Source organism: Macrotis lagotis, chromosome 1, assembly GCF_037893015.1.
Source record: "Macrotis lagotis isolate mMagLag1 chromosome 1, bilby.v1.9.chrom.fasta, whole genome shotgun sequence".
NCBI classification, from domain to species: domain Eukaryota; kingdom Metazoa; phylum Chordata; class Mammalia; order Peramelemorphia; family Peramelidae; genus Macrotis; species Macrotis lagotis.
The window spans coordinates 278,410,928-278,423,712 of record NC_133658.1 but is presented as its reverse complement, the minus strand read 5'-3'; the positions used below and the strand labels follow the sequence as shown (position 1 = coordinate 278,423,712).

The 12,785-nt window shown below is 42.4% G+C and overlaps 1 protein-coding gene across 1 annotated transcript in view; it reads right to left on the bottom strand.

Moving 5' to 3' along the window:
• Positions 1-12,785, bottom strand: part of ABCA2 (ATP binding cassette subfamily A member 2) — a 77,449-nt gene that overhangs the window by 27,874 nt on the left and 36,790 nt on the right. Inside the window, exons 9-19 of the mRNA XM_074210634.1 lie at positions 11,430-11,770; positions 10,630-10,789; positions 10,245-10,373; positions 9,335-9,502; positions 8,638-8,734; positions 8,073-8,246; positions 7,805-7,907; positions 2,903-3,017; positions 2,234-2,424; positions 1,036-1,186; positions 660-864 (exon numbers count right to left, since the gene is read on the bottom strand). Coding sequence (XP_074066735.1) covers positions 660-864; positions 1,036-1,186; positions 2,234-2,424; positions 2,903-3,017; positions 7,805-7,907; positions 8,073-8,246; positions 8,638-8,734; positions 9,335-9,502; positions 10,245-10,373; positions 10,630-10,789; positions 11,430-11,770 — 1,834 coding nt within the window. The remainder of the gene's footprint in view (positions 1-659; positions 865-1,035; positions 1,187-2,233; positions 2,425-2,902; positions 3,018-7,804; positions 7,908-8,072; positions 8,247-8,637; positions 8,735-9,334; positions 9,503-10,244; positions 10,374-10,629; positions 10,790-11,429; positions 11,771-12,785) is intronic.

The following is a 12,785-nucleotide window of genomic DNA, read 5'->3' as shown; positions in this document are numbered from 1 at the left end:
AACATGGTAGATTTGAGTGCTGGAACTAGAGTGAGGAAGACCTGAATTCAAATCCAGTCTCAGACACCTAAAAACTAAGTGATCACAGGTAAGTCATTTAACCTCCTCTCTACTTCAGTTTCCTCAACTGTAAAATGGGGATAATATTACCAATCTCTTTTAGGGTTGGTGTAAAAATCAGATGAGATAATATTTATTGTAATATTGTAAAATATTGTAATTTTGATTTGTAATTATATTCTATTGTAATTGTAAATGCTGTATTGTATTGTAATATTATCAACATTTAATCAATTGACATTTAATGAATGTCTATTCCCTTCCCTTCCTTTCCCTTCATAAGTGAAGAATGGGCTGGATATCTAGGAGTAGGGAGTGGTATAATTCAGAAATGACTTCCATATAAAAATGAAAGGCAACAATAATACTTTTTTAAAAAATACCTATTAACTTGACTTTCAGGACTAGATTCTCAGAGCTGGATGGGATCTCAAAGATCCCTTGCTTTGTTCAACTCCTAACTGAAGCAATATTGATGACAAATGATCTTCTAGTCTTAAAGGTAGGTCCTAGGACCTTAGAGAGGTCCCAGGAGCCAGGTGTAGGAAAGAAGAAATTCCTCATTATTCTCACTCCTCCCCAGTCCATAATATCCATACCTGGGTGAACAGCCTCAATGTACCATGTGAGCACACCATACACAACAGCATCTGCTATCAGCATCATCATGGACAGAAGTAGATTGAAATCATCACCCTCCACAGGTGACTGGCTGAAAGTGTGCCACTGGATGCCCACACCAGCCACCTCATAAAGGGCAAAATACTTGGATCCCAGGCCAAAGGCTGTGGTTGACATGAGGGACTAGGGAGAGATAAGAAGGCAAAGGGAAAGAGTTGAGTAAAGGGGAGTCACTCCAGGACTTCCCTTCAAAGGCAAGCACATTGGGTCCCATCTTACCACCAACACCAACACCCTTAACCCAGGTTCCCCTCTGGATCTTGCCCAGCCATTCCCCACCAGGTAGACACTCACGGCAATACACTTCTCAAAGGCTGTGATCTTGTCATGTGCCACTTCCTCTCTGATTGCCACATACATGTAGGGTACATAGCTTAGGAAATAGATGATTCCACCACAGGCTGAGGCCAGCTTAGCTTTGGAGTACAGCACAGATACCAGGAAGCTGATGCCAAGAAACAGAGAAGGGCACAGTGGTGAGAACCCAAACACTAACCCCCTTAATATAGACCCTGGCTGTGGAGCCCTTTTTCCTCCTCTAGGCCCAGACTTCTCAGCTATACCAACTCTATTAGGACTCTTTTACAATTATCTAAGAAGTTTTCCACTCTCATATAGGGGCAACTTTTTTCCTCCAGGGCATCATGACCATGGAACCAAGAAGTCCTGGGTTCAAACCCTGTCTCTGACACATAATATGTGACCTTGAAATAATTTTTAATTTTTCAGTATCCCAGGTAACTCTCTAAGACAGTGAGTTACAGAAAATATGTTAAAAAGAATGGGTAGAATGAGCTTCCCCACTGAGTATGCCCTACACCAGGGGTTCTCAAACTTTTTGGTCTCAGGACCCCCCTTACGTTCTTAATAATTATAAATTTTTTTTCATTTGGGTGATATCTATTGATATTTGCCCTATTAATTAAAACTGACAAACTTTTAAATATACCAATTCATTTTAAAATAATAACAATAATAATGCTATTTTATAAAGAAACATTTTTATGAAAAGCAGCTTTATTTTTCAAAACAAAAAATTAAAGGAGTGGCATTGTTTTACATATTTTTACAAATCTTTTAAATGTTTGGTTTTATAGAAGACAGCTGGATTCTCATATCTACTACTTCATTCAATCTATTAAATTATGCTGTAGTTGAATTATGTGAAGAAAATTTGACCTCACACAAAGAAGTAATTGGGAAAAGGGAGATGTGTTTTAATAGACAAATGACAAGTAATGTCTTGGTATTATTATGAAAGTAATTTTAACCTCCCCTGAAAGGGTCTTGGGGATCCTCAAGAGTCTGAGAACCAGACTGAGGACTACTGTTCTCTACCAATAGAATCACAGGTTTGTTCTAGCCCTATTGCAACCTCAGTCTGGGCTGGCTGGCAGGTGGGTATATGAAGTGAATCCACTAGAATCTATCATTTCTCAGAGCTCCCCAGACTCCTTTCCCCCCATTCCCCACTCCCTCTCCCCTCACTCACCAGAACATGATGGTGGCTACAGCATAGATGGCCAGGAAAAGCCAAATGATGAGTACGTGGCTGTGCATGAGCACTTTGCCATATTTGAGGATGGCTGTGAGTGCTGTCACAGAAATGGAGAGCTGAACAAAGCCTGTGATGAACCAGGCTACCCAGTGTACCGCATTGTTCAACCCCATAGTCTTCATCACCTAGAACAGGGGTGTCCAACCTTTTAGCTCTCCTGGGTCTCATTACGCAACCAAAAAACCCTCAAGGCTGCATATAGAATCCAATTGTCATTCATAAATACAATACAAGGAACACAACAACAAATTGGACATTGACCACTATATTCTATCTCTGACTGCAGGTTGGACATAACTGATTAGAAAAAGGGACTAGACTGCAGGGTCAGGGAAGTAAAGGAGTCCAGTGGGAGAAGTCAGGAAATAGGAATCTCATTGATGTGGTCAGGGATTGGATAATTGGGGGAAAGGGAAGGGAATTGTCAAGGACGTAAAGGTCCAGGGATCAGTGCTTGGAGGTCTAGGAGCCTGAAAAAGCAAGGGGTACCAGATGGAGAACATTCTAGCTCTAAGGGCTGCTCACTAGCATGCAGGTCTGGGACTATGATGTGGATCACCCCCCCCCCCAACACACACACACAGACACACACACCCCTCCTACCTCTTTGAGACGATGCTCCTTCTCAGCCACGATGTGCTGAATCATCATAGCCACAGAGTAGACCCAGGAGATCACCATGCAGAGTGGCATCATGTGCTCAATCACAAACAGGAAGCTGGGGAAAAGAAGAGTGTAGGGAGGTGGTCCTATCTATCTCCTCCAACCGATTCTGGGGTTCCCACCACAAAGCCCCTGGGTGCTTGTGACTATGGGACAGCAATGATATCATGTACTCTCTTTCCCATACTGTTCCCATGCCTAGCATGACCTTCCTTTTCCCTTTATCAGGAACAACATACTTTAAAGCAATCATGTCAAACTCAGACAGTCTGTCTTACTGAACCATAAATAAGGATCCCTGTATGCTATATAATTACTTAGAAAACACCTATTAATATTATCTATGTTTTATTGTATTTATATTGATTTATTTAGATATTTCCTAATTATCTTTTAATCTGATTCTGGCAGCACTTGGGAGTGTTGTGGGTCTTTTGTGTTTAACACCTCTACCTTAAAGCCCATCCCAAATATCAATGGTCATAGTTAATAATAATATGTCCTCTTGGATTTCTTGGTAAGTTTTTCATGTACCTTTTTGGTACAGAAATGGATTTAAGTGACTTGCCCAAGGTCACACAACTAGTAAATATCAAGTGTCTAGGGAGGAATTTGAATTTAGGTCCAACTGACTCAAGGGTACATATTCTATGCCACCCAGCTGCCCCTTTAATGTACTTTTAATAGAATTCTGTGCATTATAGATATTGGTGTTTGTGTTTTATTCTTCTACTAGACAGCAAACTTCATGAGTATCTTACCTAAATTTTATAGCTTTTGTGTAATTTTGTATCTTATACACAGTAAGTACTCAATAAATATTTGCTAAATGAATGAATAAAACATGTGTCAAGTCTAGACCTCCTCTGAAAATCGTGATAAATCATGTTAAGAGCCTCTAATGCCTCCCCAAAGACCCACTGGTAATATCATGCCTTAACCAATAGAACTTGTACTAGAGAGAAGATATGTTGGTTGGGGAAACTTATGATGCTATCAAGACCAAAATCAGAATGGAACAAGATGGAGATAGAACTCTGGACTAGGAGGCAAAAGATCTTAGTGTTAGACCTGTCTTTGTCGAGAGTGAGCCAGACTGGTCTTGGGCCTGTTTCCCTACCCATAAAATGAAGATGACAAAGTTGGACAAAATGATCTCTAGATCCCTGACAGGGTTTTATGAGCCTAAGCTAAATGTATAAAGGTGGGGTGGGAAGAATCCTGGACCAGGAGTCAGGAAATAAAAGTTCTAGGGGCACCTCTTCAACTAACTCAATATAAGAATGACCTGGGATCAGTCACTTCCCCTCCTTAGGTCTCATCCATGAAGCAGTGGTCATAATACTTGCTCTATCTACATCACAGAAGGGTTGCAAGACAAGCATTTTATAAACTGCTAAGTACTACATAAAGGAAGGTATTATTGTTATAATTATTAGATGAAGAGAAGAATTAAGCTAGGGAAGGGATAGCATGGGAAAGAGTTTAACAGTTATACAGTTAGCATTAAGATTTACATACACAGAAGATGGAGGCGTGAAGGCAGCATTTCCAAGGAACTTCTTCCCCAGGGAATTCCAAAAGCCATCAAATTATGACTCTAGCCAAAATTTAGAGGGGCAGAACCCACAGAAAGACTGAGTGATACAACTTCCCAATCCAAGATAACTTAGAAGTTCCGCAGGAAAGGTGTGTTTCACCAGGACCCAGAGTTGGAAAAAGCCCCGGTAGCAGCCCGGGAACAGCCTGAAGGGATGGGGAGAGAATTCTGTTACACCAGAATTAGTGTGGAGTGAAGAGCACCAGCCACAGAACCTGCAGTGAGGGCGAAACCAGCCTGCACTTCCAAAGCACAGCCCACAGATGGGAAGGGGGTCAGGGGAGACTGCAGAAATTTCTCTGCTCTCAGCTGGACTCTGCTGTTTTCCTACACTCAGATCCTTGTTGCAGTTCCATACTAAGATAGCAGGGACCCTGCTCACAGCTCCAGGGCAGAGGGGAATGCTGTGGTCATCTACATATCAAAGCACAGGCAAGAGCATAAAATCTTGGAGGAATAAAGGTCCCAGTGGGGTGTCCCCCCCCCAAAAAAAAAACTCCCAAAGCACTGGAAGTGACACAAATTAGTCTTGGACCAAAGAAATGAATAAACAATAGAAAAAGAAGAATCTGAACATAGAGAATCACTTTAGTCCCATGGAAGAACAAAACACATACTCAGATGACAACAAAATCAAATTTTCCATATCCACAACCTCCAAGAGAAATAGAAAATGGGTTCAAACTATGGGTGAGCTCAAAAAAGACTTTGAAAAGCAATTAAGGGAAGTGGAGGAAAAACTGGGAGGATAAATGAGAGCGATGCAGAAAAATCATGAAAACCAAATCAATGGCTTGGTGAAAGATATACCAAAAAAAAAAAAAATACTGAAGAAAATAATATGTTAAAAACCAGTTTAGGTCTAATGGAAAAAGCAAAACAAAAGGCAAATGAGGAGAATAATGCCTTAAAAAGCAGAACTAGCCAGTTGGAAAAGGAGATAAAAAAAACTCTCTGAAGAAAATAACTCCTTCAAATGCAGAATGAATCTAAAGGAAGCTGATGACTTAGCAAGAAATCAGGAAGAAATAAAAACTCTTCCAAAAAATCCAAAAATTAGAAGAAAATGTGAAATATCTCATTGGAAAATCAACTGACCTCAAAAACAGATCCAGAAGAAATAAATTAAAAATTATTGGGCTACCTGAAAGTCATGACCAAGAAAAGAGCCTAGATTTCATTTTTCAAGAAATAATACAAATATAATACAATAATACTGAGATCCTAGAAGCAGAGGGTAAAATAGAAATTGAGGGAATTCACCAGTTACTTCCTAGAAAAAGATCCCAAAAGAAAAACTTCCAGGAATATTATAGCCAATTTCCAAAACTCCCAAATCAAAGAGAAAATTCTAAAAGCTGCCAGAAACAAACAATTCAACTACCGAGGCTCCATAGTCAAGATTACACAGGATCTGGAAGCATCTACATTAAGGGCTCATAGGAACTGGAATATGATATTCTGGAAGATCTTGCTTTACAACTGAGAATCAACTACCCTGCAAAACTGAACATCCTCTTTTGGGGGAAAAGATGGACTTTCAATGAAACAGACTTTCAAACTTTCCTATTGAAACAATCAGAGCTGAACAGAAAGTTTGATCTTCAAGTACAGGACTCTGGTGAACCAGAGGGGATGGAGAAGAAGGACTATGAGGAACTTAATGGTGTTGAACTGTTTGTATTCCTGCATGGAAGAAGATATTGATAACTCATATGAACTTTCTCATTTATAAGAGCTGTTAGAAGGAGCATATATAGACAGGACATGAAAAGGAGTGGAATATAATGGTATAATATAGTAAGCAGATGGAATCAATGGGTAATAAAGGAAAGTACTAGGAGGAAGGGAAAGGAGATGAAGAAGAAGTTAAGAAATTTCATTTAAGAGTCAAGAAAAAGCTTTTTTTTCCATGGAGTGGAATGGAGGGAGGCAAGGGGGAATGAGTGAGCTTTCATTCTCATCAAAAATGGCTCAAAGAGGAAATAACATAACACTTAATAGGGTGAGGAAATCTATCTTACCCCAGAGAAAAATGAGAAGAAAGGGATGGGATAAGGGGGAATGGGGGGAGGGAAGGGGGAAAATAGGTGATAGAAGAGAGGGAAGACTGAAGGAGAGGGTACTCAGATACAACACACTTTTGGACAGGACCAGAATGAATGGAGAGAGAGAATAGAATAAATGAGAGTGGGGAAGAATAGAGTGGAGGGAAATACAGCTAATAATAGTAATAGCAACTGTGGGAAAAATATTGAAGTAACTTCTCTGGTGGACTTATGATAAAGAAGGCAACTCACCCCAGAGACAGAGCCACTGGAATCTGAACACAGACTAAAGTACATTTTTTTTTCTCTCTCTCTATTCCTGAGGTTTCTCATCTTCTTGGGGGGGGGTTATGTTTACATTTAGAACAAAATTATTGTAATAATATAAAATAAATCTAGAAAAAACAAAAATAAAAGGAAAAAAGATTCACCCTGGGAGGAAGGTACTTTGATTATCCCTGTTTTATAGCTAAAGAAACTGAGGCAGTCAGAATTAATAAGGATGTTGAGACAGGATTTGAACTCAGATCTTCCTGACTTGAAGTTCAGAGTTCTATCTACCACACCATCTAGCTGTCTCGAGTATGATAAAATGGAAAGATCTTTGGGACAGGTCCATGGTTCATATTCTATCTCTGATAATTTTCACCTGGGTGACTGTAGCCATGTTACTTCATCTCTCTAGGCCTCAGTTTCTTCATCTGTAAAACTGGAGGGAGGTGTAGACTAGGCAACTACTGAAATTCCTTTTAGCTCTAGGTTCTATGGTCCTATGAGTTCCAGCATCAAGATTCATTTACGGTGTGGCTTAATATGTCTAAGTGCTCCATTGTCTGCTGTTTTTATCATCCTTTCCCCTTTTTTACCAGCAGTAAAAAAAATCTGCCAAGAGGCATGTTTACTTCAGGGGAAGGAGAAGCAGGGAGAATAAATTTCTTCCTATGGCAGACCAGGGAAGAAGGGGGAAACCATAACTGGGAGCTGTTACTGGAAGGTGAGTGATTCTAAGGACCCAGGATGAAAAAAAAAAAACAAAAACGAGGGTTTGGGAAAGACAATCCGGGACTGAAAGTTGTTAAAATGGATTTAGACCAGCAAAATGTATGAAATCATCTCCCCTTCTGCCCCCCGCTGGCCCCTAAAAACTTTCTGATTTTGGAGTTGGTGAAGATTGGGACAATTCCTTTCACTTACTCATCCCTTGTGTAGCATGGGTATGGGAACATCTGCACATAATTTCCTGGCTCCACCACATCGTGACCAACGAAGGTGTTGATTATTGCTCGTTCCATCATGTCTGGGGGGGGGGGTGAGAATGAACAAAGTCAAGGCTCATGTGGAACTCACCATGACTCAAAGATTCCCTAGAAGTTTTGGAAGCTTGAGGATGTAAAGAGTCAGGGGTCTAAGGTTGGGGTCTCTTGACCTGGGATCTTCCATCTTCCCATAGAAAGAGGCTCACCCTGAATCCAGACAAAGCCGTATAGGAAATAGAAGCGTCCCCCAGTGTTGGGACCAGGTCTCCAGTAGGCCCGGCGGATCTCATTGGTCTTTTCAGTGAAGCTGGAATTCTGTCGAATCTTATAGAGCACGTGGGGTGGAAGGGAACCATCTTTCCGAGTTTGGAAGATCACACCTGTGATGGGGAAGGAAGAGGAGCTGTAATCTTAGAATGGGCTTAGGTCTAAGGGGAGGTAGAATAAAGGATGGGGGAAGTAAAGTCTGAGAATGGGTCAGAGTCAGAGAGGAAAAGGAAGATCATGGTGGGTCAGGATGGAAGGAAGAAAGAGTGTTGGAAAACCAAAAGGAAGGGAGAGAAGATTATGTTAGAGAAAGAGAATGATAGAATATATTAGAAAAATGATGCCTGAAAGCATGAGGGAAGCAGTACCACCAATAACATATAAAAAGAACAAAATCAAGGTTAGGATGAGGAAAATGTAGACATGAGCTGAGCTGAGAACCTTAGAGGCATCAAGATTTGAGGGGTCTGAAGTTTGATAGAGGGAGCCCTGGACCAGACTCACTGGCAAATACAGTGACATTGTCCTGGTAGGCCTGGTTGAGGGTGTAGTTGACAATGCTCTCCTCATCAGGGAAGCCTTTGAAGATATCCACGCTCACCTGCGAGGCAGAAGGCATTGTCAGAAGTCTGGAAGAGGATTCTCTAAGCTCAGTCATAAAGAGAGAAAACACAAAATGGCCAGCAACCCACAGAAGCACTAATCTTAAACCTGAGCTAGAGACTAATAAAAATAAAATAGCCAACACTTATCCAGTAATTTAAAGTATGCAAAGCCCTTTACATGTCTTCTCATTTGCACCTCACGTCAAACCTATAAGGTAGGTGATTATTATTATTATCGTTGTTGTTGTTATTATTATTATTATTATTATTATTATTCCCATTTTATAAATGAAGAAACTGAGGTTTAGAGAGGGTCACATAGGTGTTCCTTACTGTCAGAGGCTGGATTTGAACTCAAATCTTCTTGATGTCAGGTCCAACCCTCTATCCACTGCATCACTTAGGTACCTGAGGCAACACTACTGTGTCTATACTGTTGAATTCTGAGAATTTCTCCTGGCAGGAGCCCAAGCTAGAGGACTATTTCCCTTCTGCCTCATTCCTCCCAAACTCTCTTAGACTTAGGAGACCTGCATTCTTGGGTTCTCCACAGAAGGAGAAAGAAGAACAGCTCAGACCTCTCTCCTTCCTCTGACCTTGGACATGAACTGGATCCAACCACAGGCAGCATTATCGATGGTGTCCAGCTGCTGAAGAAGTACTGAGGCATTGGGCAAGGAGAAGTTGTGATCCCGGAAGGCAGGAGGTAACTCTGCCTCAGACAGGTTCAGGGCCTCTGGGTGCTGCTGTAGGTCAGTCATATACTAGAGGAAAAGGTTGGGAAGAGTACGGTTTCAAAGAAGACCATGAGACTATAGGATTTAGAGCTGTCATTCTAATTGGGTCTGAGAAGGAAGGAAAATCCTATAGAAAAAGTGAACGTTGTGCCTCAGACACTTAATAATTACCTCCTGTGTGGCCTTGAGCAAGCCACTTAACCCCATTGTCTTGCAAAAACTTAAAAGAAAAAAAAAAAAAGAAAAAGTAAATGTTTGGAGAAAATCTGAGATGGACATTAGGAATTATTTAATCCAGTCTCTTCATTTCATATCCAGAGGAACTGAAGCTCAGATGGATTCTTGCTCAGAGGTCAACTTGTCCAGTTACAGAGTAACTGGAGTGCAGATTTTAACCCAGGCCTTCTGACTCCAAAGTTATTGAAACAATAACTCAAAAAGCCCTGGTTTGTAGTATTTGTTGATTTCCAGGGTATAAATGTTCACTGAAAATTTAACAGACTCAATCTGTGTAGCTATCAGAATCTCCGGCTCTTTCCCAGTTCCTATTCTAGCTCCATTACACTACCCTATGATGACATCTCAATTTTAATGTAAGCCCTGGATGCCCAGGATTTGGTTTGGACTTAGCTTCAGGTGAAGAGGTAAAAGGCCCTCTGGTGGAGGTGCCTGGAAATGGGCAAGAGATTTGAATGGAGCCCAGGCAGGCCTGGGCAATGAGGGCAAGTGATGCCCCAGGGTCAGTCCCCTTACTGTCCTCTTCCCACACCTGCTGCAGCCAGTGGAGATGCTGCTGAAGGCGGCCCTCCTCCAAGAAGCGCCGGATCTCAGCTGAGATGTTGAGCCAGACCTGGGCATAATGGGTCACATTGCCCACAAAAGCAAAGGTCTCATTTGCCTAAGGAAAAGAACAAGAAAAGAGGAAGAAGAAAGACAAGGAAAGTTATCCCTGCCTGGAGGAGCCACTCCCCAATCCTGGAAGGACAAGGGTAAACCAAATGACAATAGAGGGTCCATGACACCCTGAAATGGGGAAGGGGAGACATATCTTGACCACCAGGCTTCATCTTCCTGATGGACAGGGTTCCTCCCTTGCCCTCCCCACTCCCCACTCCATACCTCAATCCCTGTGCTTCCACCTTATTCCCTCATACCTTCAGAATAACCTTGTCGGCCTCCGTCCCTGCAGGTGCATACAGGATTTTGGGGTTGCTGGTCATGAGATGCACCAAAAGCCCCAAGTTCCTCTGTTCTTTGCTTGTGAAGCCCAGAGAGCTCATGTTGCCTTGTTTCAGTGCCTCGGGTTCGATAGTCCTGGGGTAGAAGGGAGACAAACTTTGTCTCTTAGTACAGCTTTCCCAGCTTCCAGCCCCAACTGGAGAGCTCCATCCTAGTCTCCATCCTGAGGTCCTTCCTCTCCCTTGGCCTAGCTCCAATGCCACTGCTCCAGTTCCTACCCCTGGCCATAGGGGACTCAACTGTCACCCCTACTTCTCTCCAAGCCCTGCTGCCATCCGAGAAAATCAGAACATTAGCATTGAAAAGGTTTTCTAGAAAAGATCCATCAGGGCAATTGGGTGGCACAGTGGATAGAACATCATCCCTAGAGTCAGGAGGATCTGAGTTCAAATCCAGCCTCAGACACTTAATTATCCAGCTGTGTGACCTTGGGCAAGTCACTTAACCCCATTGCCTTGCAAAAAACAACAACAACAAAAAAGAAAAGATCCATCACCCTCTCATTGAAAAGAGTAGGAAACCCTGGAAAGCCAAAAGACTGGCATGGGGTGGGGGGTGCCATAAAGTAGTAAACTGCAGAATAGGAACTCAAACCCAGATTTCCTAACACCTGGTTCAGTTCTCTTCACTTTCCTCCACACTATCCAACTCTCTTTATTATTCTCACCAACAGTGGGCCCCACCCTGGCCCCAGATTCCCTCTTCCAGCCCTTACCGGTTGTTCCCACAGAGGATAGGCTGCAAACCAGCCCAAAGCTGCACAAAGGCCGAGCACTTTCCAGGCAGACCATCCCCTCCCAGCTCGCCCTCGCCTTCCCCGTCCTCTGCTGTGGTGTTGCCATTGGTGTTGGTTGTGGTATTGGTGGCCCAGCCGGTGCCATTGGCAGTCTGTGGTGGTGCCCGGCTAGCACAGGCACCCTGGGGGAGTAGGCGAGCCAGGGAAGACAGAACATCAACATCCCGAAGCACCTTCTCAACACCTAGCAGGTCCCCAAGCAGCACCTGTAACCTGGACCTCCTCTGAGTGGCTGGGCCATTCACTTCCTCAAGGTGGAGCTGTGGAGGAAAGGAGAAGGGGAATGAAGAAAAATATGAAGGAAAGGGAAGGAAAAGCCTCTCCGGCACTATGAAGAAGTCTCTAAAAGTCAATGATCTCACAGCAGCATCCCTTTGCTCCCCACTCTGGGTTCCAGTTCCATTTCAAACCTATGGCTCCAGGTCAGCCATGTGCTGCTGGTAAATATTTAACAATCAAACTCTCTGGGAAAACACCCAGATAAAAATCTTCCCAGAATATACTTTACATTTAATCTGCATTTTCCTCCATTACTTTCTTTAGTTCAGACAATTAATGAAATAATAACTCAAAAAGCCCTGGTTTGTAGCATTTGTTGATTTCCAAGGTATAAAAGTTCCCTGAAAATTTAACAGACTAAGCCTCCATAGCTATGAAAATCTCTGGCTCTTTCCCAGTCCCTTTTCTAGCTCTACTGTATGCCCAACAAGCCCCTAAAACCAACCTAGCCCTAGCTTCCTCCTGCTGACCCATACTAAAGGCCCCCTGCCTGTCCTTGTCCCCTACCCAGATGCAGAATGAACCTGCCAAACATGGCAGAGACATTATAAAAATTATTTCCTGAATTTTAATGAAAAGGAAATTAAAAAACTAGTCAGGAAAGTAGCACTTTACTCTCTCTTAGCAGTATTATGTCTAAAACTCATCATTTCACCCAAAGTCTTCCTACCCAACTTGCCCTACCAGACTCAGACCTGTAATTTCCCTAATTCAACCCCATTCAATCACCCATAATGTCCTCTTGATTCCCTATTATCTCTTGTGTCTGATATGTACCCTGAACTCTGACTTAGACAAAGGACAATAGCCACCCTAATTGGTTTCTTTACTTCAGACTTTCCCCCTCTCATAGCCTCTCTTCATAGGCCACCACAGTAATCTGATTGCTCAATAGTCAGTACCTTCCCCTATGTATAGGGAAGTCCCCATTTCCTAAAAAATAAAGTCAAACAAAACCACTGTAACCAAGATCAAAAGAAATGCAGTAAACTGGGA